This window comes from Fonsecaea pedrosoi (genome assembly GCF_000835455.1).
Source record: "Fonsecaea pedrosoi CBS 271.37 unplaced genomic scaffold supercont1.1, whole genome shotgun sequence".
NCBI lineage: Eukaryota > Fungi > Ascomycota > Eurotiomycetes > Chaetothyriales > Herpotrichiellaceae > Fonsecaea > Fonsecaea pedrosoi.
The window spans coordinates 21,608-48,224 of NW_013550615.1; the positions used below are offsets into that span (position 1 = coordinate 21,608).

Consider the following 26,617-nt stretch of genomic DNA (forward strand, 5'->3'; position numbering starts at 1 on the left):
AAGGGCGTTCTCCAGGCTGTGGCGAAGATCGGACGGATAAAGGTGTGTCCTCTTCCACCGGCGCGTTCTCGAGGCGTCCTCGAGGCGTCCTCGAGGCTGTGGCGAAGATCGGACGGATAAAGGTGCGTCCTCTTCTACCGGCGCGTTCTAAGGGCGTTCTCCAGGCTGTGGCGAAGATCGGACGGATAAAGGTGTATCCTCTTCCACCGGCGCGTTCTAAGGGCGTTCTCCAGGCTGTAGCGAAGATCGAAAGTAGAAGAATAAAAGTAGTAAGGTAGGGATGACATAAGAATCTCTTGGCGAAAGACCCTACGAAAATAAATCGAAAACGGAATAGTCTATAATTATATAATATAGCATGTGATAATTAAAGAGAAGAGAGATGGGGTAAAGAGTAACTCTTTTCTATTCCTAACGCCGCCCTACTTCACTTTTAAGATTCTAGAAGGTTCTAGAGGGTATATTAGTAGGAGATTAAGGTCTAAATCTAGTAAAAAGTAAATTAAGAGGAGGAAAGGGGACCCTAACGCTACCCTCCAGCTACTGTAATTTCTGGCCCTAACCTAACATCCCTAGGCCGTTTTTTCCCTATAGTATATACCTTATTAATAAAGTAGCTTAATATCGCCTTCTACGTCGAAATATTAAAGGTTATATATCTAAGAGGGTATTAATATTAGTTATTAATTATCGCCCTCTACCGCTTATTCCGCTAGAGAGTTCCTAGATATTAAATTAGGAACGTTATCTAGTTATTAAAGTATAGCTTTTACGCGAGGACGGTCTCTATCTCTTAGACTTTTACCTTCTACTCCGGCCTTAACTATTTCTTAGATATCGCTACTAGATAAGAGATATTATCGTAGTTAAAGTAAGTATAATACTAGAATAGATCTTAAGTATCTAACGTACTAAGTTTAATCTAGACTTACGCGTAACTATTTAGGAGATTAAGTATCTTACGATTTACTTATAACTAGATTAAGAGTTTAAGTAGAAGTAAATCTAGAATAACTTAAACGTTAGGATATTAAATATAATAAGGCCTTAATTAGGCTATTAAGGCGATAGAGTTTAAGTTAAGGTTTTAGTAAGGTAAGGATAGAGAAGGATAAGATAGAAAGATATTAGAGATTAAAGGGGGGAGGATTAATAGATATATATATACGGACGAACGTACTATAGTTATAAATATTATAGAGCTACTATCGCTCCTCTAGAATATTAACCTTTTAGGCTCTTAGATATTCTTTTAATATCTTAACGCGATAGTAACCGACGAGTAGTTCTATAGACTCTAGGTTAACCTACGCTTAGTTAAGGAAAGATAGTTATATTACTACGGAATATCCTTCTTAAGACTAATCGCGCGATTAACTCCCCCCTTTACGCGGTAACTACTATTAACTATCCCCTATACTTCTCCCTCGATCCGCTACTACCCCTTACTAGAGGTTCTAGAAAATACTAGCTAGTATTCGCTTAACCTTAACCTTAATATATATAATTTAAAGGGTATTCTTCTACTTAGTATAGTAGAGCCCGGTAGAGAAGGTTTAGTAGAGCTACCGTCGATATATAGAGTTAATCGACCGATTTATCTTCTACGTCTAGACGGGCGTAAGGATATTAGTAGGGAAAATAGCGGTTATTAGACGGTATAGCTTAGTCTACTTAAGGAGCGATAATTAAGTAAGAGAGGGCTAATTAGATATAGTAGGACGTTAACGCTTTAGTAGTTAATAGTAAGTAATAATAATATCTCCTTTACGCTTTATACTAGCTCTAGATAAATAATAAGGGTAGTATTAATAAGTAGTTAAGGGGAGGGAAGGTAGAAAAGAGAGGGAGAAGAAGATAAGAAGGAGAACTAAAGTTAATTTATAAAGTCAAATTATTCTATCCTCTAGAGGACGCTTTAGCTAAATCTCCTAGACTATCGTCTCGTAGTCTAAGAGATAGTACTTAATCTATAAGAGGTCTATCCTCTAGGGGACGCTTTAGCTAGAACTCTTAGACGGTATCTCGTAGTCTAAGAGATTAGACTTAATCTATAAGAGGTCTATCCCCTAGGGGACGCTTTAGCTAGAACTCTTAGATAGTATCTTATAGTATAAGAGATAGGACTTACCCTAAGAGGTCTATCCCCTAGGGGACGCTTTAGCTAGAACTCTTAGACGGTATCTATCCCCTAGGGGACGCTTTAGCTAGAACCCTTAGACGGTATCTCGTAGTCCGAGCGATAGGACTTACCTTAAGAGGTCTATCCCCTAGGGGACGCTTCTTATTATAGTAGATAAGCTACTACCGACCGGAGGTTCCCTCCTAGCCGGTTATTTTAGGGAAATTTCTAGCCCTAACCTGACATCCCTAGGCCGTTTTTTCCCTATAGTATAGGGTATACGGTTATATTTCCTACCTTAGCGAGATGAGGAGATAGTATATACTAATCGAAAAAGAAAACGTATAGTTATATATTACACTACGTTTACGATTATAAGGCTGACTTCGATAACTCTAATAAGGCTTAGATCGAAGGAGATGTATATCGTTAAAAGTATATAACCTAACATCGCCTGGATGGAGCTGCATCGCTACCTAAGGGATCGTAGAATCGATTAAGTTCTTATCATCGGTTATATATATATAAGTCCTCCGCCGTATAACTATCCGGACTCGAAGAGTAGTACTATATATATAGCCCCCTATAATATAAATCTAGAATCCTTAGCTAGATCCGTCGCGATCTAGCTTATAGGGATAACTACTATAAAAGAAAAATATCTAATGGAGAACGTTAACCCTAAGGGGTAGAAGAAGGATGGAGGTTCTAGAGGGTATATCAGTAGGAGATTAAGGTCTAAATATAGTAAAAAGTAAATTAAGAGAAGGAAAGAGGACCCTAACGCTACCCTCTAGCTACTATAATACCTCGTATACATCGAAGGGATCGATGGGATTAGGTAAAGCCCGCCTGATAGAGCTGTAACGCGTAAAGCTTGTAAGGGTCTCTGAGAGCTCGAGCATTTCAGGCGTCCTTTCGCGGAATCTGCTGGATCGGATCGTTGGTAAGTGGCGGGCGAGATCGAGCTATATCGTCCTCGGACCAGAGAATACCGTTTCCGGCACGCAGTAATTCGTCCGTAATGACCGTGGTCTTCCTGAGGGTACTGATGAATCCTTCGCTCTGCTCCTCCTGACGCTCCTCGAGGATCAGAAGGACCCGGGCGGACCGCACACTGGGATCAGACCACGGAGCATCGTCCCAGAGATCAGATGCCTTAGCCCATAGCTGAAATCGCTTAAACGGTATAGTGGCGGCGCCGCCGGGACATTTCTGGAGAGCATCCTGAAGCCTTTTCGACTTTGGGGGATAAAGAAGTTCGATCTCGTCCGTTGGGTGACCTATTGGACGGAATAGAACGGCCATTCGAAGAAAGGCGTAATAGCCCCAAGGGGCGATTACATGACACCGGATATACTGGGACTCCAAGGTCTGCCTGGCATGTCGCAGAATGGCGGCGACCATGGCGGGATCCTCCCCGAACCGTGACCTCGCGAGGCTAGCGACGAGGGTCTCAAAGAGGAAACGCCAGACGGTGGCGTCGCAATTTCGTTGAAGACCACAACCGAATCTTCGAAAGCGCTTGGTGGGCATGCTACGGAAGGCGTTGGATTTGATGTAGGAGGGAGAGGCGATCGAGACCATTAGGCGCTGTAACTTGTCCTCGAGATCAACCAGATCTTCTTTCACTTGGTATTTGGTGTGGTCCTCGTATTGCTGAACCAAGGGTTCCGGTTTCGACTCGAGATAACGACGTCGACCTCGGTCCCTTAAATACAATTCAACATGTTCTTCGTCGAGAATCTTCAGCCCACCCACGTCGACCAACACAATTCGGAACTGGCTGGGCTTGTCCCCGACGATCAGGAAGTTGGCTCCCGCCACATCATCGTAGTGGAGTCCTTGCAGCCATAACCGGTAGGCTAAATCAAGGATCTGACGGTGGATGGTCTGCCAGTGTTCATCCAAAAGAAGCCTCTTCTTAGTACCGGCGCCATTTTCCGGGGCACCTGGGTTTTCCTTGGCTAGATAGAGAGTCTCCAACGTATTGGCGTCCTCAATAAATGAGGTGATGATGACGGGATAGTGGTGTAGTTGTGGGGCGGGAGTAGCTTGCTCGCGCGCTCGGACGATGAAGCCAGATGTGATGAAGGATAGGAAACCGTCTAAACCATTAACGGCATCGAAGCACTTGCGCTGGTGGGAATAATCTTGCTGCATCAGCGTGAACAGGAACGCCTCCTTCTCGGCCGCCGGGAGTGAGCGGACGGGGAAGTTCGGATCGTCGGTTCGAACGTCGGCGTAGGAAACGTCGAGGTTGAAGCGTACGAGATCTAGTCGACTCGTCGAGGCTCGTCCAACCAGCTTTTCCAAAAGTGCTCTTTGATTCCATTCAAGGTCAGCGTTCTCCTGGCGCCAGTACGTTAGGTCGAGGCATTCGTCGTTCGCCGTCAGTTGGTCGAGGGTGGCCGCACACTCTAGCGTGAAAGGCCCGCAGTTATACTGGGCGCGCAAGCCTTGGGAGTATTTGAAGTCAAACACTTTCAGAACATAGCGGAGTCCGTGATGTATCGGAGGGACGGCCTTGTCGGCGCGATGGACAGTCACGAGGAGACAGCAGGACATTGTACATCCCTGGCCTTTCCGGCCTTCCAAAACCTGGACCACGGTAAAGTACGATTCACACTCACCGTCCACCATCTTTTTGAAGAAGAGCTTGTCCCCAGGAGAGTAGGGGCCCGGAAGACATCTCGGGTTGGGAATCGAGCGATCGAGTTCGTCGCCGGCGCCGAAGGTGGCATCGTTGTTACCGTGAGCGTAGGGCGTGTCGAACGTGGGCCCGTAGGGTACGGCCACGACTGACATGATCGGAGCGTGTGGTATGATAGGGTAGACCGTGACGAAGAGGGAGGAGGAGACCGTGATGCCACGGTAGGAAAATCCCGAGATATACTTAAAGAATAAGGAAATGAGGATAAGAAGGCGGATAGTGAGTTGTTGCGGAGGCTTGGCCGCGACTTCGTGGTGGAGATATTGTAGAGGAATGAAGAGAAGGGACGTGGCTAAGACTAAATAACAATAGTTAGTGGCCGATCTTACTCATCTCGAGGGTAACTTTTCATTCATCGTGACTTTATGACGACCTTATCCTCTATCTCGCCTCTTTAGTCAGGTCTGTTAGTTACTTACCTCCTTGAATTCACTTTGACCGAGTATTTATATAGGTAGTGAAAGTAAATTCGAGTAGATAGCGGTAGGTAAGGTCATCAGAAGGGAAGGCACCAAACGGACCTTCCTAGTGTTAAACCCTTCCTCTTATCTAACCTTCGTCTCTTCTCCACTCTTCTTCCTTTCCAACTAATCTTTCTTTCTTACCTTTCGATCTCCTTCTTCTTAGGTAAATCTAGTAGTCTTTGATAATTATTAGACTATAGTAATTACTCGTCTAATAAACCCTGGCTATGCTTTCGTCTTCTTCTTAAATCTACTTCTTAGTCCTAACCTATACCCATAGATCTATATTTATCTAATATTATACCTCGCGTAACTAAGTATAGCGTGCGTACGCCTACGACGAAGGAGGATATAATAGTATAGACGACCCACTATCGTCGTTAGATATACTATTAACTTTAATAGTGTAACGGTACGGCACGCTATAAAAGGAGAAGGCTCCTAATCATGTATTATAATAGGTTAAACCCAGGAGAAGGCTTAGTTCTAGCGAACTAGCGCTAAGACTAACGCTAGGACTAACGCTACCTCCTAGTTAGCCGAATTTACCCATATAATATATAGATAAAATATAGCCTTCTAATAAGATAAGATATATACGATATAAGAGATATAGGATCCTAGTAGCTAAGATACCGTATGTAAGGGAAGGTAAGGAAGAGAGATAAGGTATAAGGGGAAATATAGGGAAAGAATGGCATATACGGAAGAGGAAGGAAAATGAAGAAAGGGGAAGATAATAGGTATCCCTTATAGAGGAGCGTACGATATAAGAGGAGAGAGAGAGGACGTTATTCCTTCTTCTTCTCTCCTTAGATTTATCTGTTAGAAATGACCTTCATGCGACCTAAGGGACAGGAGAGCCCGGGAAAGTCTACCGACTACGACAGCCTAATTAGACGGGAGATAGGAATAAGGCTAGATTACGTACCGTACGTAACTACTAAAAAGGGAAAAATACGATATATCGATATATTAGTATAGGATATATTAATATACTATTATACTAACTCTAGTTATCTATTCGAGGCGGACCTTATAAGTATATAGCTACGCTTATTACCCTTTTATAGTTACACTCTCTCGTAGCTAACTTATAATATCTACTTTACTAGACTATTCGAAAGTTATAAGACTATTTATACCTTACGTACTCTCGACCTAGCTTATACAATACTAAAGGAACTGTAACTAAGGAAGCTTAACCTAGTTAAGCTATACAGGAAGTAGCTCTGACATTATCCTCCTTATTACTAGGTTAGCTAGCTAGTTATAGAACTCTTTCTAAACCCTTACGGTAGTGAAAGCTCTACTGACCTATGATATGACGCCTAATCCTAATAGTGTACTAGGTAGTGAAGTAAATCAGGAACGTTATGGTAAGAGATGATAGGATAAGCTATTTCCTTTAGCTTAACTAATCAAGTAAGCTTAATACCATTTCTGTGCGTGAGTCCAGCAGAGCCCGCTGTGTCCGATATTTGAGTAGTAGATCTGTGGAGGGTAGAAACCTCTTTACTTTCCTTCATTTTCATGGTTTGAGGATGCTGTGATGGCTGAATGTTTCGAGGTTGTTGAACAGGAGGGGGTGTAGCTTTCAGAAGGTGAAAATTCCCTACGCCGTTTTCGCCCTCGACATTTTTCAGGCGTGTCAGCCTCCCAGCTACCACCTCTGTCGTGGCTGGACTCATCCAACTCATCATCTCGAGGCTGTTCCATAGCATCTTGCCTCGGCCGCTTGGTTGGACTCTGGCTACGGCCACGCAGCGTGAAGCTTTCGTCTCGGCACTTCAAGGTTTCTACCTTCCGGGTTTCCTCCGTTTGATCTGAGGCCCAATAGGTGATCCAACGGTCGTATCCCGACTTGAGGAATTTATCGAGGAAGTTTAGGATCGTCCATGCGAACCTGCCAAATAAGTATTCCGCTTTGATTCCGTACAGTGGCTGAGTTTGTCGATCGTGGTAGAGTTCTATAAGCTCTTGTCGTTGTCTTACCGCTCGCATCATATAAGTGACCCAAACTCTTTTCCCATCCTCACGCTTTCTTGGTAGTATTGTGAAGATCCTTGCATCAAAGAGCTTGTGGACATCGGCTTTCAAGAGAATAGAATTGGTTGTTTCATCCTCTTCCAGAGTAAACAGAGCACTAACCCTGTACCACTCTGATTCTCCATCAGGAATGATATGAGCCAACTCGGTGCCATGAACGTGGTGTGTAACTCTGCAAGACTGGTCACGAATTGCTACGTCTGCGCGCTTGGAAATGGCGATGTGTGCGGTTGATGGGGAGACAGGTTCGATAAGAGGTCCTTTCCAAGACTCAGGAAGCTCTGTGGGAGGCCTCCAATGCCTGAAGGATGGATATACAGGATACATAGGGTCTCCTACTTCTAGTTAGCTTTTGGTGCGTTTTTGGGAGTGAAACAGGCTAACCAGGGACATGGAAAAAGTAGCCATCCTCACGGAACTCAAGTTGTTCCTGCGCCAGATCGACCCTCTCCTGGCCTGCCGAATCCAGCGTTAAAAAGCCATCATATCTGTTGCATGCTACTAGTCCACATGCTGTGCGAGCAATTTGATGGTCCAGAGTATCAGCATCATCGTATGCCGGAAGAGTTAACAAGGTTTGTGCCGGTTTAGGATAGCCAGGATGGAGGAAGATAATGAATTTAGGCAATGTAGAATCGGCACTCCATGGATGAGAATATGGTTGTCGAGGCGTGATATGATAAATGTATGAAGTTGAATGGCCCGGATGGGGGCATGGATGTTCGGCAATTGCAGACAACGCGTCAATCACCGCGTCGTGCACGTGTTCGGATTCTTCCCCGCGCCAATTGAAATCAAAAATAAGGTTATCGAAGTATGATCAGCCCTTGATGCTAGTGTCACGATTAGAATCTTCATCAGCGCCAGCTTGTTCCGCATCTCCCCAAGTACATATCATCTTCATCTAGCGTAGGCATGGCGTCAAGCTCTCCCAGCTCTGGGCCCCCTACGAAGTAATCAAAGTAGTTGAGTGCTCTCGCACGCAGCCGCAGGCTCAAGGATGTCTCCCTTGCCTTACAGAACTATGATAAAAGTGAGCGAGCCCCGATTCGCACCTGCCCATATTACCTTCCTGAGCTGTTTCGAAGCATCTTGTCCTCGAATATACGAAAGATACAGCGTACGGTTCCGAGGAGACCGAGAACGTCGGAAACGAAACCCAACACATCGTCTGAGTCGTTTAAATTCTGCATCAGTGGCTTTAGCCACACCCATTATAGATAACACGACACCTCATACAGTAGGCTGTGAGCGAGGTGTAGGAGCTGCACCTATCTCTCCGTCTGAAGGAATACTTGGCACGGCCGCAGTTGCACAGACCAAACTGAACCCTTCCCTTCAGATATGGTATCCTCAGAACAGGCGACTCCGGCCCAGGGGCAACATCTCTGGTCTTCATGCATCGATTGGAATTCGACATCTCCAGGTGTCCTGCCTTCTATACCTGGATGAGCTCGAGGTCATTGCTGGACTTATATTCAGGGATGCTACCTCTGAAAGGAGAACTGACCTCGTTTCGGAGCCTCTGAACAATGGGCCCCCGCATACCGACAAATTTAGCCGGTCAATCTTAGATCACACTTCAGATATCGATGATCGAGAGCCCGAGGACGCCAAACGATACAGCCCATTCAGCTGAGGCCTTGTCTAAACCTCAGTCCGTATTCCCATGGCGGGGACTTTGGGATCGAAAGGACTCCTGCAATCTACAATTCTGTATGTTCTCATCATCTCATCGTTATATATGAGTGAGAGATTCCATGCAGGATTCGAAGGGGCTGACTCCCAACTTCCTCGATACAGATATCGAGAAATGCGTGCCGAAGTTCACACCCTTGTGGAACATGATTGATAATCCTTTCGTTTCGGTGGCAGTGCTCGGTTCTACTGTGTATGGACATATCAGCGACCACTCCATATAGCGCCACGCTACCCAAGTGCTGGATAATGTGGACACTAAATATCTACGCTCGTTAGCTGGGTAAGCAGAAGCTGGAGACCCCAGATTATCGTGTCGGCGGCATGCATAGCAGTAGGCCTTTCAGCTTCACTGCAGTGTCTGCAGTGTGTAAGATCTATTTACTGATGGGTATGGGACAGCTTCTGGGAGTTGGTGGTGGTCAACCCTCGTCGGCGACGATGGCCAACATTGCCAGCGCCACTACATATGGCGTGTTTGTCCTGTCGGCTCCTATCACAGGCTCAATCCTCAACCAGGTCGGCCCCCGGACTTCCTAGTTGTCGCGTGCACAGGCTATCCCATCTTCAGTGGCTCACGCTGGTAGTATCCCGAGCATGCACATCTGTGGTTCCCAGTAGGTCGCGGCCGTCTATCAAAGTCTTGCGGGCGCCAGCCTCTGGACCAGTGCCGTCTACATGTGTACGGGTACGCGGAAGAGCAATACAAGGCATGTTGGCGGTCAGTTCAATGGATTTTCAACATGCTCGGCGCTTCCATTGGTGCATCGGTTGGTCCCTGTATCACCTGGGATTCAATCGTCCTGGGCGTACTCAAGTCGGTCTACATCACATTCGTGATCCTTCAAAGCTGTTCACCTTTCTTCGCATTACTCGTTCAGCTGCACCAGAAACTCCGACGAACTGACAGAACAGCTATTGCGAGTTTTGGCCATGTCCACTTCAGGGACTCGATCCGAGTCATGGGTCGGCTGCTCTGTGAATGGAGGACTCTTCTCCTACTCCCGGTCATGTTCTCGCCCGAGCTCTTTTTCCCTTTCCAGGCCAACATCAATGCATATACCTTCAATCTCAGGACACGCAACCTCAACATCCTCTTGAATACTCTCTTCCAATTTCCTGTCACGGCAATGCACACGTGAGTCCTTGATCGATGTGCCAAATCCCGGAGGAGACGACTGTTCGTCAGCATTACCGTTAATTGTGCGTGGATCACGGGAGCCTATATCGCGCAAGCCATCTGGCTCAACTCCTGGAACTTCAACTGGAAAATCCCAGGACCGGAAATTGATTGCACCGATAAGGCGGACCGAGGTGCTATGATGGTCTACCTCTCCTATGCGGCGCAGTATGGCATGTTTCAAAGTCTTGTGCTGTATGTTCTCGGCAGTTTCACCTATGATCCCGTCAAGGCCGCGGCCTGTGGTGTTTTGTATACTGGAGGTAAGTTCAACCCTTACAACTCGTCCGACCATCAGTTTCTGATTATCTATATAGTTCTCAGTGCAGGTGCCGCTGTGTCTTTTGGAAAACGGCCACAGAAACCAACTACGGCAAGGAAGAGGATGTTATCATGCCCGTCCGTATTCTACGGAGATGGGCATTGGGGACGACGTTGTCGTGCAGGAACGTCCCGAGAAGCTCAGTAACAGCGAGAGACGGCTGTCTAATGCTTGGGCATCGGGACAGGGTGTTGTGCTCCAAAATATTCGGGAAGGACAATTCTCTTTGCACACGGGCAGGACTGGCGGTTATAGCCTATCAATCAGGTCTCCCCAGTCTTCATAGCACTGTTTCAACGCCAAACTCGTGTCCATATAGCCAAATATAAATCCATCCCCTCCGCGTCTCTTTCAAGTCATTCCGTGACACACTGCTCCACATTTACGATAGCTGACCAGCCAAGTCAGGCACCTGAAGAACTACACGGGCTCTACTTCGCTATATACTACGGGGAATTAGTCTAACCGGAGGTAAGGCACCCTCTGGAGGCCATTGTCCCTCGAGTGGCATACACTAAGGGTATTTAGTTTAGCCACGATTCACGAAACTTAAGCTCTCAAGTCTCAGAGCCCGCATGCACTCTCATACTTCGCCCACGTAGCCTCACCGTTCCTAACTTCAGACAGATTATCCCGGTGATACATCCCCAACAGCACTTCTATGTCGTCGCGGCGGAAGCTAAATACTGCTTGTTTGATCCGGCGCAAGCGAAAGGTCAGGTGTGATGCAGAAAATGGAGGTCCTTGCACCGCTTGCAAGAGAGCAAGGGTTGAATGCAGGTTCGTCCATGGTCAGAGGCTCGACACCTCACAGCTCTCATTATATTGTGGGATGCTCATTCAGTCCTTAGTTCCTTCCTCCAACGACAGGCACAACCTTTACTTTTCCCCAAGACGAGCTTTGGGCAGGGTTCAACTTCAAACGAACAATTAGACGAGGTAGTTGGTCGTCTTAGCGCATAAAGTCACACACATTCGCCAGTATCGTCACAGCACCTCCAGGAAACCAAGGGACAACAGGACGAGAATCTTTCACGATTCTTCGGCCATACCGTGGTGTCATCAGACTAGAGTCTCTTCGACCAGAATGGTGTCATCCGAATCGCTTACATTGGCACCGATACTGCCAACCTGAATAACCTTGTGCGGCCTCATGAAACGCGAATCCATGACACCCATCGGCCTCAGTACTTGCACTATCCCATCCCATCATTTCACCCTCCGCTACCTTGGAAACCTACATCGGACCTGCTCAGTGGACATTATGTGACACCAGGTGCCATCACTGACCTGACTAGCTTCCCCGTTCGTGAAGTCTGCGACTCCTCGGTTGAAACTTACTTCACCGAGATCCATCCCAGTATTCCCATCATCGATGAAGCAGACTTCCTCCGAAGCTACGCTGATCCCAAAACCCCACCACTCTTACTCCTCTTCCATGCGGCTCTCCTCGCGGCAGCCCGAGTCAGTGACCGTCCCATGTTGGTGTGGTCTCGGGCCACTGCTACAGCAACTCTGTATCGCCGTGCCCGTGCGCTCTTCAACCTTAGATACGAGAACGATCGTCTGCTCCTGGTTCAGTCGTCCATGCTCGTGGCAAGGCACACTGAGAACCCCGACACGGTTGGATGCAATAGCTACTGTTAGATTAGCAACGCTGTGCGGGTTGCGCTAGGTCTGGGCATGCACCGCAAAGCAGAGACCATATACGCGTCAACATACGAAAGGCGAACCCATCGAGTCCTCCACAAGGCGTGGGAGTTCGGAGTCTAATGACCGTTCTAGATAAGAGTCAGTTCTGGAGTATGATGGGCTGGATACATCCCCAGCATATTATTGGAATTTGTCGTTTCTGGACGGATAATCAGACCTTGCCTATTCGGGAACCTTCCCCATTGGGAAAGTATTTTAGACTCGACTATCCGAAATACTCGGCACAGTAACTTCCCAGCCAGAGCCATGCAATGGTCGCTCAGACTCGCTCGCGCTGCTGGGGGCCAATTTCTGCCTCTTCGCTTCTGCATGTGCTCCGTCCTCCGCGCAGATAGATGTGGTGAAGAGAGAGACCTGCAACAAAAGTCCAGTGGACTACGGACCCCCTCGTAGTTGGCGCCTTATCACACATGTCTCACCTACAAGCATACTTGGGAACTAAATAGACTCAGAGCTGAAGATCGGCAGTGCCAGACTGGAACCTCCTTTTCCAGTCGAAGCGTTCCAGCGAGACAGATATTCGGCCCTGAAGGCGTCTCTCTTTCCAGTCAAACCCCAGACTTCACGCAGACTATGCTGCCGCATGCAAGGGTTCTCGTGGAATGCCCATTTGATGAGAGGTCTTAGTTCCTGGTCCCCCTCCTTCAATAAACCCAACATGCCCTGCTGGTGGCCAGGTGGATGGAATTCCACCACTTCAATGTCGTCGCGTGCAAGGAGCTTTTCCAGTCTCTCGAAGAGCTCTCCCCCACTGGTGAATGTGGTGTGGCATGACCATCGTCCCACAGGATACCGACCTTCAACCTGCGTGTGCCGTCACCTCTTTTGAGAAAGTCGATATCATCTCTCCATGGGGGATGCTCTGGTCAACCCTGTCGTGTCGACCCCCAGCGCCGACTCTCATGACAAGCTCGACGTCGTCCAAACTGGGGCACATGGGCCCAATCACGCTGGGGATCTAATCTCTTCCTGCGAAAAGACCTGACATTCCGAACAGCGTCAGCCGACCCGAGGAGGGTTTAAATCCGTAGAGTCTATTAACGCCTGTAGGCTTGTATATACTCCTACTAGTAACGGAGCTAATATCTGGGGGACTTCCCCTCAGTGCTAACAAGGCACCTTCGCTGCCCGAACTGCCTCCGCAGATTAAGGGTTTGTTATACAGATTGACCGTGGTTTCCACAAAGCTCGGATGAAGTGTCCATGGCCATCTACAAGCTGGGTTAGCAGTTAATTTCCCACGTGACCCACAACCAGAATGCGTGATGCTTACCAAGATTTGTGGTTGAGTCGTTCTGGTGAAGAAAATAGCGCCAGCATCATAAAGAGTCTCCAAAACAGCCGAACTTGTCCTGGCAATCGCTCCCACGCGGACTACGTACGAGAAGTTCGATTCCTATCCTTTCATATAGATGTGCTCCTTCGTACTGATTGGGAGGCCATGGAGGGGTCCGATGGGCTGTTTATGCTCTATGAAGTATTTGTCCAGGGCCTCAAGATCGAGAAGTTATCGCACTGGCTTGTCTGTGTTGAAGAATTCATCGTCGGTAAGAATTTTGCCTGGTACCGTGGTCACATTGGAAGAAAGCCGCTCCGCGAAGGCCGTTATGGTCGGCTGAACCTTGGCAATCGATGCATCTCTTTGCTCTCTGACCTGCTGAATTCTTTCGTTCTTTGAGGTTGAGATCGATATCGCTGTAGAATGATCCAGTGTAGACATGCTGTCGAATCAACAAGGGGCAATGGAGTCTGATACCGCTATATTCGTGATGATGTAAGAGATTTGCGAGGGGAGGTGGCCGGAATTTATACAAAGCATATTGCACCAGGTGGAACGCTTCCTTCATATGAGGACGCGATGGATGTGCTCCTCTGCCCGAGCTTCCCTGGTGGTGCATTCCCTTTAGACAAGACAAAGTACTAGGGGCATACCTCCATCTTTGACCTTCTAGACTACCCGGCCCTAGCCTTCCCCGTCACGACCAGCAATCCGGAGAAGGATCGAATCGACGCCGATTCCAAGCCCCGGAACGAAGACGACAGGTTGGTACAAGAAGTCTGTGAGTGCTCGGCGGTATGGCTCTCTACACATTCATACGCCTGACCTAACCTCTATCTAATTCAGATGACCCGGAGCTCTATCGTGGGGTCCCTATTTCCCTGCAACTGGTGGGGAGACGGCGGGATGACGAAAAGGTAGTCTGCGCCCTCTTGAAGGCGTCGATGCTCAAGGTAACGACTGGGCGCCAGGTTTTACAATCCATGCGGTTCATTGAGGAGAGAATTGGGGTAGCGGATCTCGCCAGTTCAGCCTCCTCGTGATACATATTCTCGGGTTGGAGCCCACCACCCACCAGGGAAGACGATTTGAGCCGTGCTCTCTGAGGAAGCAGCCTCTGCGATGCGAGAAAGAAAAGTGGCAGGTAGTTTTCATCCTTATGACAAGGAGGTTTCTGCGGAGCTTGATGTCGTTACTACTTGTATGTAAATAAACCCGCGGATATCATCTGCCGGTTGAAGGATCGGCGGGAATCAAACACCGAGATCGAACATATCGTCCGTCTTCCCCTCACACGAAGAACGGAGCGTCGACACAGTATCACACACCTGGTACACATATATATCGTTTGGTGGGGGCAATTCACACACCGACCTCTTCCCGAGTACTCTCACATCCCTTTGAAGGCTCGTGGTAAGCATTACTCCTTCAGGCTTTTCTTTCTAGTCTGTTTTGCAGAAATGGTGCAACTAGGCTCCAGCGGCCCTAGTCTGGCAACCCCAGGGCCCAAGTATGGACATCTTTCCGAGGTTGACCCCAACTTTGCTCTTTTGAAGGACGAAGTCGACAAAAACTTTGCAAATCTATGGGCGCTTCCCTTGGAAGAGTTCAAGGCTGCATGGCTGAGTGCACCAGTCCCATTGCCAGACAACGCACCCGAACCAGGGAAGGACTATCAGGTTCTAAACAAGGAGGCTGTGGTCAGGGACGGCGCTCGAATAGGTCTGAAGATATACAAGCCTCAAAACTCCAATAACGATACAGTGCTGGTTCTCAAAAGCCATGGCGGAGGTAAGTAAGCTATTGTGTTGACTAAAGAAAGACTCTCATTGTAGACAATCCAGGTTGGGTAGTTGGTAGCCACGAGGTCGAGGAGGTGGATAATCGCTTCCTCGCTGCCAAAGCCGGTGCGACGGTGGTCAGTGTGGACTATCGTATGGCACCTGAGTATAAGTTTCCATACGCCATCAATGACTGCTTCGATGTGCTGAAGTGGGTAAGTTCATTAGACTAGTCTGCGCATACACGTGTGATGATACTAACAGAATCTTCAGTGCAAATCACACGCTTCGGACCTAGGGATCAACCCCGAAAAGATAATTGTCGCTGGGGGAAGTGCTGGAGGCAATATTGTGAGTGTGACTGGCAATAAAATGTCTCCATCCTGCTCGAGCCGTAGGTTAGTAACATGTCGACAGGCTGCTGTCCTCGCACTCAAGGCTCGAGATGAGGGTGTTACGGGAATTATCGGCCAGATATTGAATATTCCTGTCACTTGCCATCCGGATCTATTCCCGTCAGACAAGTATGAAGGCGGCAGCTACCAGCAGAACAAAGATGCGAGTATCATTGATGCACCGAAGATGAGGTGGTTCTGGGATCAGTATCTGCCAGACGTGCAGCCCGATCCTTATGCGAGTCCGTTGCTGGCAAAAGACCTCAGCAATCTACCTCCAGCTCGTAAGGGCTTTCCATTCCAGCGCAAATCCGATATACTGACTGTAGCTGTAGTTATCCAGGTCGCTGGTATGGATCCGCTTCGAGACGAAGGCCTTGCATACGCCGAAGCACTCAAGGCTGCCCAGAACTCGGTGACGGTAAACACATTCAAAGGCCTCCCTCACGGCTTCTATTTCTTTCCTCAACTTAAGCAGACACTGGAGTTTTGGGACAACTCGGTCAAGTTTGTCAAAGGTCTCGCGGCCAAGGCGTAGTTATCAAGACACCTCGATCCTTAATCCTTGATGCCTGTCTTAGCATACAGATTTCTGCGATCTAAGTAGAAATAGCAAGGGATTGAGCAAGGAAGCAAGGGACAAGGGCAATCTTAGGGGGAAGCTCCACAAATTCACAAAAAGCCGAAACCGCAATGTACGGATCGTGCAGACTAAATGCCTACGCCATACCAGCTTTGTACATGCCACCGCGGGGAGGATTGTTGCTTGAAAAAGGCGGGGTTGTGGAACAAGTGTCAACTACCGACGTTGGAGCACGGAGGGGCTGACTTGTTGAATTCTTCATTTCTACATGATCAAAGAAAGAGTGAAAGTATCACAAACCTCGTATTGATGCTGTCAGATTGCTTATGACACCATCAGGGGTAATCACAGCTCTCTAGAACTCAGAACCATCAGACCTCGCGCAGCCCTGATTCATCATGTCATTCGATCAGCAGCTTGAATCCGCCGCCACGCCTGGTCCGGGCCGAAAGATTGTTGGAGCTGTCGCGATAGCAGCTGATGCTTCCGGTGAAGTAGCATGATTGCCACCATCACGGAGTGGCTTTGGCTGACAGCGTCCAGGAAATACCATCTACCATGGCGCAAAGGGCTTCACCTCTGTTATTCCGGAGACTGCCAGGCCGATGACGGAAGATACCACCTTCTGGATCGCTTCGTGCACAAAGCTGCTGACTACCATTTCGGTCATGCAGTGCGTAGAGCAAGGTAAACTGAGCCTTGACAACGATGTCTCCACAATCCTCGATGAGTGGACGTCACCAGACATCTTGACGGGGTGGAAGCCAGACACTGGAGAACCAGAGCTCAAAAAAGCAACGAAGAAGATAACTTTACGCCAGCTGCTCACACACTCTAGTGGCATGGGTTATGATTTCCTTTCGCCAGAACTTATCAAGTGGCGACAATGGCGTGGGGAATCAAGCCGTCCAGGGGACGGTGATATTGTAAGCACCATACCTAGAATATTGGCATCTTCTGGGCTCTGACGCCGTGATCCAGCGTAAAGGGTACGTGATGCCTTTGTTGTATGAGCCAGGGGATGGTTGGAGCTATAGCTGCGGCATCGACTGGGCCGGCAAAATGGTCGAGCGCGTCAATGGGGGCATGAAGCTTGGTCAGTACATGAAGAAGAATATTTGGGATCCTTTGGGAATGGCGTCCACGAGTTTCCGTCCAGAAGAAAATGAGTTGGTGCGCAGTCGACTATGTGCCACGACCGCCAGAACAGCTGAAGGAGACCTTGTGCCAGCCGACCCATACCCTCATCATAATCCGAAAGACGACCTCGGTGGCGGGGGTTTATATTCGTCCGCACCAGACTATATCAAGGTGCTCATATCCTTGCTCAAAAATGACGGTCTTCTCCTCAAACCAGAGACCGTAAAGGTGATGTTCTCCCCGCAGCTTTCGAATGACGCTTATTTGAATGCAACAATGGCCACACCAGGGGCAGGTCCCATGTTTCGAGGAGGCGTGGACAGCTCGGCCTGGAATTTCGGCCTGGGAGGCATTTTGAACATGGAAGACGTGGCTGGTGTTTGCAAGAAGGGAACAATGACCTGGGGTGGCCTCCCAAACCTCTTCTGGGTGCGGCAGTCCTGGAAATACCTTAAGTGACTCTGGAGCTGACCGTTCAACAGTGGATCGATCCCGCCGCCGGCAATTGTGGCATATACGCATCCCAGCTTCTTCCTCCAGGCGATCCCGAGACTATGAATCTCGCAGTTGCTTTTCGCAAAGACATCTTCGCTCGCCATGGTCCATAGTGTCCAGACGGTGCCAGAAGTATCGACTGAAAAATGCTTCGATACCTTCGGAGCAGGGCTTTTGTGTGAGGATATCTATCGATGATCGGTTGAAGTTGGTACCGGGGATACTAGGCATCTTCACCGCTTAGAGAGCTGAAAGATGACAGCTCGAGCCAACAACATGAGAAGTGCAAATCAATCAAATCCCAATCTTCGCTCTTCGCCCGTGAGGATATAGCTTCTGTAGTGATCATAGAACACTGGTTCGAGGGAGGGTGCAGCGCTACCATCGTGTTAGCTACCTAGATAAATGCGATTTACATCAGAAGTGACACTTTATCCAAGTATCCAAGTCAGGAAAGAGACAGACAGTGGCTGAAACAGCCCAATATTAGATCGATACCCATTGCCGGATATGGCAACCCCGAGAAATCCCCGAGCTAAGATCGACTGAGACCAGGGCCAGATACCTTCATTTCAGGCTGCGAAGGCGTCCCATCAAGTTGCCGGTGATTCGGCTCAACCAAGCTGGTTCGTTCTTGGTTATTCAAGGAGGCTTGAAAGGCGGTACCAAGGTTTTGCAGATACGGGTCAGCTGTCGACACAAATGCAGGATCCATGTTCATTTTTGCGCCCTAGATTGACATGCTGACAAGTTTTGAGTAACGTAAGCCGAAGATTTTGACCCTAAGGTCGATTCCAGCGCAGATAGGCACAGAGTTCCAGGCCGTTCTCGGCCATACTGAACATGCGAACGAATCGTAACGTAGGGAAAGTCACGGCCAACGTCTGGAACACATTTCGAAGGCTGTATGGCAACAGGTCAAGGAACGATAGTTGGGGTCCGCCCTTCTGTCTGCAGCGTATTGATCAAATTATGGCCGGGGGAGGTTGGTACACAAGGTATAAGAAGAGACTCTTTGCTCATCCATGAAATCCGACAAACGACCATAAGTCGACACTCATCTCTGTAGACCTCAATTCTGTCCTTTGAAACACCTCGCTATGCCAACTGGAGGTTGCCTTTGCGGTCAACTCAGATATGAGTATACCGGTGAGCCCGTTATGAAGGTAAGAGTCATTCTTGAAGTCTCTTGGCGGGTTTGTGGCTAAGTGGTGGTCTAGGCAATATGCCACTGCGTAACCTGTCGACACGTCAGCGGCAGCGTATTCACTACCAATATCGTTGTCCCAGAGGGGAATTTCAAGATCACAGCGGGGACGCCGAAAAGATACGCAGCAACTCAGGACAGCGGAATGACGTTGACATATTCCTTCTGCACTGAATGTGGGTGCGTTATCAACAAGGTCGGAGATGCTGAGGCTTTCCGCGGTGTCATTCTCGTCGTGGCTGGATCTCTCGACGACGAGTCCGCAGTGGACACCGCAGATCCTAACGTGGAGTTCTACGTTAGCAAGCGGGCCTCATGGCTTCCAGCGCTTGATGGCAAAGGGCAATTTCACGAGTTCGATAACAAAAATGCTCGCATGTAGCTCGGCAGACTTGCTTGAAGCGGAATTGGGGGAGGGGGAGAATCTGTGCAGGTCTGGGGTCATTGGGGAAGATAACACAAGCCACAGATGACTGTGAGCTTCAATCAAGTCTGATTGTCAATCCGTATAACGAGAAATCGAGGCGACTTGTTCCACTCGAAGATCTCTTTATCTACCCGAGGATGCCATCGTCATGGATGAGCACACTCCCCTCATTGAGACCGTCTACGTAACTCGACGTCGACCAAGATACCCTCACACGACACTCAAACGCTTCTGTTCCATCGCCCTCGCAAGCACTCTCATAGCCATTGTTATCTGTTTCCTCCTTCCGGGCGCCATTCTACCTCGAGGCCACGATTCTGTTTCGTCCTACTTCCCTTGGTCCCCTCCTTATCCTCGCTCATGGCCGCAAAGTGCCGGTATCACCTTTGAGCAGCTCATTGAGCTGCTCTTGGAGACCCCCGATGAGGAAAAGGCGCGTTCATGGAGCGAGTATTATACGTCGGGTCCTCACCTTGCAGGCAAGAATTTGAGTCAAGCTTTGTGGACAAGGGAGCGATGGGAAGAGTTCGGCGTCAAATCAGATATAGTCGCCTACGACGTCTTCATAAATTATCCGAGTGATCATCGGTTGGCCTTGTTGGATGGGCACAAGGTGAAGTATGAATGCAGCCTAGAAGAAGATATCCTCGACGAGGATCCCACAACTTCGCTGAAAGATCGGATCCCAACATTCCATGGCTACTCCGCCAGTGGTAATGTTACCGCGCCGTATGTGTATGCCAATTTCGGCACATATCAAGACTTCGAAGACCTGCGAGCTGCAAATATCTCGTTGGAAGGGAAGATTGCCCTGGTAAAATACGGACACATATTCCGTGGGCTCAAGGTCAAGAGGGCTCAAGAGCTGGGGATGGTCGGGGTAGTAATGTACTCTGACCCGCAGGAGGACGGTGACATTACAGAGAAGAATGGCTACAAGACGTACCCAGATGGGCCAGCGAGAAACCCAAGCAGCGTTCAAAGAGGCAGTACGCAATACATCAGTGCGTTTCCCCCGAAAGACCGCAACTGACACATACTGACAGGCGCAGGCACACTCCCGGGCGACCCAACAACGCCTGGTTATCCCTCCAAACCAGGTGCACCTCGCGTTGATCCACATGGCTCCACGCCTCGCATCCCGTCGCTGCCCATCTCTTACGCCGATGCCCTCCCCCTCCTCAAAGCTTTGAACGGGCATGGACCCAACGCAAGTTCGTTTGACAAGTCCTGGCATGGCGGAGGGCTTTCTCACAAGGGTGTTAACTACAACATTGGTCCGTCACCAGACTCCGTTGTTCTCAACTTGGTGAATGAGCAGGAATATGTCACAACGCCACTGTGGAATGTCATTGGTATCATCAATGGCACAGCCAAGGATGAGGTCATCGTCGTTGGCAATCATCGAGATGCCTGGATCGCTGGAGGCGCAGGTGATCCTAATTCAGGGTCAGCAGCATTGAATGAAGTAATCCGGTCTTTCGGAGAAGCACTCAAGGCTGGATGGAAGCCACTTCGGACGATTGTATTTGCAAGCTGGGATGGAGAAGAGTATGGTCTTATCGGCTCGACGGAATGGGTCGAAGAATACCTCCCGTGGCTTTCTAGCAGCACTGTCGCCTACCTCAATGTTGATGTGGGGGCGCGCGGAAAGCACTTTGAGGCTGCTGCCTCTCCGTTGTTGAACAAAGTCCTCTACGCTGTGACCAATTCAGTGCCCTCGCCCAATCAGACCACCAAAGGGCAGTCAATTGGCGATGTCTGGGACGGTCATATACGCACAATGGGATCTGGCAGTGACTTCACAGCCTTCCAGGACTTTGCCGGAATCCCATCGCTTGATTTCGGCTTCGGGAACGGACCGGAAGACGCGGTTTACCATTACCACTCAAATTATGACTCTTTCCACTGGATGAATGCTTATGGGGACAAAGGATGGCACTACCATGTGGCTGCGGCCAAGATATTGGCGCTGGTGACGGCGCAGTTGAGCGAGACCCCTGTCTTGTCCTTGAGCGCTGAAGACTACGCTAAAGGTCTCTCTGTCTATTTAGACGACGTCAAGGAGAGAGCAAAGACTCACTTGGCAGGTTCGAGCTTCAGCTTCCAGGCACTCGACAATGCCACCGCAAAATTCCGCCAAGCTGCCACAAAATTCGACGAATACACCGCCGGCCTGACCAAAAAGCTCGCAGAGGACGTGCCCTGGTGGGATTGGTGGAAGAAGGTGAGGCTATTCTACGAAGTGCGGAACGCAAATGAGAAGTACAAGACACTGGAGCGTCAATTTCTATTCTCTGGCGGTTTGGATGACAGGTCTTGGTTCAAGCATGTTGTCTTCGCCCCTGGCCGTTGGACTGGGTATGCGGGTGCCACCTATCCAGGCCTTGTTGAGAGCTTCGAAGACAAGAATATTACAAATGCGAAGAGATGGAGTGTGATCATTGAAGAGGCGCTGGGAGCGGCCGCAAAGCTCTTGGAATAGCGCACCATTGGCAACAGCCAGCCCGAGTGTTTCACCGCCACAAGGTTGTGGAGGATGACGGGCGAAATGGTTGGCACGCTTGCATCGAACACAAACCAGAAAATCTTCCTCCCACATATGGTGGTACGTATAGGCTTACTGTACCTAGGCAGGAACGTCAAAATCGTATAAGGTAATACTACTTTGATTATCATGCACCCTCCATTCATTGGCTATTGTCACACAGCCGCGCTTCACAAGCTTCACCAAGGGAGAAGGTTGTAAGCATGAGTGTGCCAATGCGTATTTGGAATATCGTGTTGCGAGCAGGGTTCAATCTTTGTCCGCGGAAATGATCCATATACTGTTCTCTATCAGAGATCAGAGACCACCGTAAGCACAAGCATCTGAGAGGGCATGGAACACATTGCCCTGGTGAACAAGGTTGCCGAAAAGGTAATGTTGACCTCGGTCAACCCTGGGTCTAGAAATTGCTTCAGAAGTTTCACACGCACCAACTCTCAGAATTCGGCATCTTGTTGTCATCTGAAATAGACACGGGTCGAGCTTTTCTCTTCACGAGTTCTGGACCATAGCCAGTATGGCGCATCCCCTCAAGTCCCAATTGCCATGGACGTCGTCTCCCCTCATTGTGAATGCCCCCATGGGCGGCTTTGCCGGTGGGAACCTCGCAAGCGCCGTCACAAAGTCAGGTGGTCTCGGGATGATCGGCGCCATCATGTCTAGCGACTTGGAGAAGGAACTGAGTATCGCGGCAGACAACCTCAAGGCCACCACTGCGCCAGGTGACATGCTTTCTGTCGGCGTGGGCCTGTTACCCTTCATCGTCAAGGCCGAGTCTGTGCTTCCCATCCTCGCAAAATATCAACCCACTCTGGTCTGGTTGTTTGCTGCAAAGGATCTGAAGGATTACGCCACTTGGTCCACAGAGATCCGGGGAAGGTGCCCCAATTCTAGGATCTGGATTCAAGTCGGCAGTGTGAGCGCCGCTGTCGAGATCGCCCAGACGGCCAAGCCTGATGCTTTGATCATGCAGGGCGCGGATGCAGGCGGCCATGGATTCGAAAGAGGCGCCAGTATCGTTTCGGTGCTACCAGAGGCGGCTGATGTTCTCGCCGAAAAGGGTCTCGGTCATATTCCCTTGCTCGCATCAGGGGGGATCGCAGATGCTCGCGGTGCTGCAGCTGCATTCGCGCTGGGGGCATCGGGGGTAGTGATTGGGACGAGGTTTCTCGCGGCCAAAGAGACCATCTCACCTCCTGGATATCGAGAGCTGGTACTGGCAGCAAAGGATGGAGCTCAAAGCACCGTCCGAAGCAAACTATTTGACAATGTCAAGGGCCCCAATATCTGGCCTGACGCTTATGACGGAAGAAGCCTGGTCACGGAGAGCTATGCCGATCATGTCCAAGGTATCGATATCGAGCTGATAAGAAAAAAGCACAATGAGGCAGTGGAGGGAGAGGATGGCGGCTTCGGGACAACCAATAGGGCAAACGTCTGGGCAGGGGCTGGAGTAGGGCTGGTGAACAAGGTACAAAACGCTGCCGATATTGTGCAAGAGGTCCGAAACGGGGTCGGCCAGATCCTAAAAGGTACTGCAGCACGCTTGTGACATAAGAACATGAAGATTTTGGGGGGCCTAATAAGAACGCTGTATCTGTAACTTCCTTCTTCGACCACGACCTGGTGGTTCAAACTTCGATGCTATGCCCCGATGACGCTCAATAATAGCTCGTTCCGCCAGCACCCAACCCACTCCTTGTAGCTCCGAGGTCGCTGCTGTATCTGCGGGCACCGAGTGGAATGACACCATGGCCAAATCCGATAGGGCTCGGGACTCGTCGAAGCTGGAGACTGTGGCGGCGAGAAGATCGTTGCGAGGTCCTCGTAGTAGCGGGTGTCAGAAGACGAGATCCCGGCAACTCCTCGTCGTCTTCCACCGCCTCTTCGGCAAAAGAGGGCGCACTGGACTTCCGGGAATGTGCTCCAGCGGTGGCAACCGAAGATGCTTTGGCGTCGTCGTCATTGTCGTCTTCGTCGTCGTAAATATCATCATCGTCTTGGTCACTTTCATCATCGTCCAAGTCCCCCCCAAACCCTTCCATCTCCACCAGAAACCACACTGGGACGGCGCCCACAATGGCGACCAGGGCCAATATCCACCAAGAAATTACAACATATCCGATATCAACTCCTTTGGTGAATGTAGCACCCGCTAAAGCCGGTCCGGCAGCTCTTCCAATGGCAGAGATACTGGTTGCCACCCCATTCAGCGTCCCTAGTATCTTCAAACTAGCAGCACTATTGGTAAGAAGAATGGTAGAACAAGGGAACGCAAAGATGCCGCAAAAGCCCTTGACCATCATCAACAACATCATGATACCTTGCCGTGACGAGTCAGTAGGCAGTAGGGCCGTAAAAGGTGTCGCGACGTAGACCAGGGGAAAGGCTAGGCAGCAAGTCTTGAGACAATTCAAAACGCCGTACCTTCTCGCAAAGGGGGGAAAGACAAAGAACTGGATGAGCATGCCAAAAACGCCGTAGACAGTAAACAATAGGCCAATCCTGTTGGAATCAATGCCGAATCCGCCAGCAAACTTCCAAGGTAGATGGACCTCGGGGTCTTGAATAGATTGCACCGGATAATGCATGAATATTGGCAGTAGTTGGTCGTACGCCACCGAATGCATGGCCAAAAACGTGTACACACCCAGGTTGATATTTGACTGTGTGGAAAAGACCTCCGCCCAGCCTGGGTTCTGTTTGGGGATCTCAGCCGCGACAATGGAACCAGATATCGGTGTGGACAGTTCACTCGAAATCCCAGGGAGAAATGGATCCGACTCCTCGGTATTTGACCAAGTCCTGGTCCTGGATCGTGGCCTCCGGGTGCAGGAGTTGGTCAGGAATTTGCCCATTATCAGGCCGTAGTCCCTGTGGGATTTCTTTTCCTCGAGGGTCTCGTGTAAGAAAAGGAAACCGGCAGTGATCCCGCACATGAAAAGAATGCTGATCAAGAGGTTCGGCAGCGCAAAGGGATATTCTTTGAGCAACTTCAGCTTTCCAAACACTTCTGGATATCTTTCCGCGGGATGGACCAGAGATCCTCCAAAAGACGGCCCGAATATACTGCCAATGTTCCAGACGAGCGGCATAATACTGAATGCCCTCGGTTGTAATTCCTTTTGAGGTACCAATTCTGCCACAGCTGTCCGAATGATCCCAACATTCCCGTTCGAGAGGCCTTGCAAAGACCGTGTGATGAAGGCCCAGGCAAGATTTTTGGAGAAGCCAAATAATATGGATGATATCATGGTGCAAGTCAGGGCGAGGATGATTATGGGCTTGCGCCCAAAACGGTCTGATGCCCGACCCCAGGCGATTCCGGTCAGACATTGTGAGAGTGAAAAGGTCGCAGACATAAGTCCGGCCCATTTGGCCACTTTATCATTGGGGACGTTGAAGGATTGAATCATCTCCGGCTGAATACTGTCAGTATGGATGAACGATCACATTGCTGGGGGATTTGGATCCTGGGGACTCACAATGTATGGGTAGACCGAGGTCATTGCGACAGGCTCTGCGAAGCGGCATACTGCTAGAATGAGCAGTTGCTGCTTGGGCAACTGAAGTGCCCGTTTCGCTCCTTTGACCATGGCTTGAGTAGGGTGAACGAACGAGAAGAGCCATGGACCTCGTTCTCAACCCTTGAGACGTCGTAGGATAGCTGTCGATGGAGATTTGCACGGTAAAGGAAGTGTGAGAAAAGTTCACAGGCGACCATCGTAGAGGAAAGATGGGCAACCCATCGAAACCCGCAGTGTGGCCGCTTCCCGCCACTGCTATTACCGGGGTCATTGTGGGTGATGCGAGAATTACCCCAACTTCATCCAATCCGTAGGCTTTTGAATGAAAAGGGCGTTTAGAAGTGGGAAGAGGGCGGCAGGAAAGGCGTTACTAGGCCAAAGGAGGGGCAGGTGATGCCTGTAGTTGCCCGCTGATCTCCTTGCTAGAAGGTTGTCTGGACAGCTGGTTGGAGGAAAGCCTGGACGGGGATTAGGCGGGACCGTGGGTTGGAGGGTGGGACTGCAAATGGTCTGGTGCCGATTGCCGCTCTCCACGTCTTAGAACCGAGCACTCCGAATCCCTCCAGTACGAGTATCTAGCATATATCATGGACGAGATCGTTTGCCAGACCTTATCTATCCTTTAATATGAAGTCTCCAGCATATCCTGCCAATCCCTCCAACTACTTTGATTTTTTTGGCTGACAATCACACCTGTCTGAAAGTAGATGCTATCACGTTGAACAGAATACCTATCACGCAATTTGTCCGTCCCCATATGTTGTGAAACAGCCGCTGAGGCAATATCCCAACCGCCAAAGTCATGGAGCTTCTTTCGAAGACCAACCTCTTCCACTGCGCCACGCCCTTGTTATCCTCTGACCATAACTCCGAAGGGTGTTTCACCTTATGACAAAAGCTGGGATTGGATACATTGACGACTAACTAAAAATGAACGACCTTCTGTTTGCTCCGTGCGGGCAGGTTCAAAAGAA

General features: G+C 49.4%; 8 protein-coding genes across 8 annotated transcripts; 6 read left to right on the forward strand and 2 right to left on the reverse strand.

Moving 5' to 3' along the window:
* Positions 1 to 3,028: 3,028 nt before the first annotated feature.
* On the reverse strand, positions 3,029 to 4,930 carry Z517_00004 (uncharacterized protein; the record flags this gene model as incomplete). Its single annotated transcript, XM_013432970.1, has 1 exon — positions 3,029 to 4,930. The coding sequence occupies one exon, from the start codon at positions 4,928 to 4,930 to the stop codon at positions 3,029 to 3,031; it is 1,902 nt and encodes a 633-aa protein (XP_013288424.1).
* Positions 4,931 to 9,789: 4,859 nt separating this feature from the next.
* On the forward strand, positions 9,790 to 12,195 carry Z517_00005 (uncharacterized protein; the record flags this gene model as incomplete). Its single annotated transcript, XM_013432971.1, has 4 exons — positions 9,790 to 10,184; positions 10,236 to 10,489; positions 10,588 to 10,676; positions 11,635 to 12,195. 4 exons carry the CDS (start codon positions 9,790 to 9,792, stop codon positions 12,193 to 12,195), a joined length of 1,299 nt encoding a protein of 432 aa, XP_013288425.1.
* A 2,805-nt stretch (positions 12,196 to 15,000) lies between these two features.
* On the forward strand, positions 15,001 to 16,254 carry Z517_00006 (uncharacterized protein; the record flags this gene model as incomplete). The annotated part of the gene is made up of 5 exons (XM_013432972.1): positions 15,001 to 15,331; positions 15,385 to 15,536; positions 15,595 to 15,672; positions 15,739 to 16,000; positions 16,052 to 16,254. The coding sequence occupies 5 exons, from the start codon at positions 15,001 to 15,003 to the stop codon at positions 16,252 to 16,254; spliced, it is 1,026 nt and encodes a 341-aa protein (XP_013288426.1).
* A 443-nt stretch (positions 16,255 to 16,697) lies between these two features.
* Z517_00007 (uncharacterized protein) lies at positions 16,698 to 18,047 on the forward strand (the record flags this gene model as incomplete). Its single annotated transcript, XM_013432973.1, has 4 exons — positions 16,698 to 16,788; positions 16,843 to 17,225; positions 17,281 to 17,868; positions 17,922 to 18,047. 4 exons carry the CDS (start codon positions 16,698 to 16,700, stop codon positions 18,045 to 18,047), a joined length of 1,188 nt encoding a protein of 395 aa, XP_013288427.1.
* Positions 18,048 to 19,034: 987 nt separating this feature from the next.
* On the forward strand, positions 19,035 to 19,523 carry Z517_00008 (uncharacterized protein; the record flags this gene model as incomplete). The annotated part of the gene is made up of 2 exons (XM_013432974.1): positions 19,035 to 19,100; positions 19,155 to 19,523. 2 exons carry the CDS (start codon positions 19,035 to 19,037, stop codon positions 19,521 to 19,523), a joined length of 435 nt encoding a protein of 144 aa, XP_013288428.1.
* A 193-nt stretch (positions 19,524 to 19,716) lies between these two features.
* Z517_00009 (uncharacterized protein) lies at positions 19,717 to 22,053 on the forward strand (the record flags this gene model as incomplete). Its single annotated transcript, XM_013432975.1, has 2 exons — positions 19,717 to 20,572; positions 20,621 to 22,053. 2 exons carry the CDS (start codon positions 19,717 to 19,719, stop codon positions 22,051 to 22,053), a joined length of 2,289 nt encoding a protein of 762 aa, XP_013288429.1.
* Positions 22,054 to 22,633: 580 nt separating this feature from the next.
* Positions 22,634 to 23,668, forward strand: Z517_00010 (uncharacterized protein; the record flags this gene model as incomplete). The annotated part of the gene is made up of 1 exon (XM_013432976.1): positions 22,634 to 23,668. The coding sequence occupies one exon, from the start codon at positions 22,634 to 22,636 to the stop codon at positions 23,666 to 23,668; it is 1,035 nt and encodes a 344-aa protein (XP_013288430.1).
* Positions 23,669 to 23,777: 109 nt separating this feature from the next.
* Z517_00011 (uncharacterized protein) lies at positions 23,778 to 25,712 on the reverse strand (the record flags this gene model as incomplete). The annotated part of the gene is made up of 2 exons (XM_013432977.1): positions 23,778 to 25,538; positions 25,602 to 25,712. 2 exons carry the CDS (start codon positions 25,710 to 25,712, stop codon positions 23,778 to 23,780), a joined length of 1,872 nt encoding a protein of 623 aa, XP_013288431.1.
* Between the last annotated feature and the right edge of the window lie 905 nt (positions 25,713 to 26,617).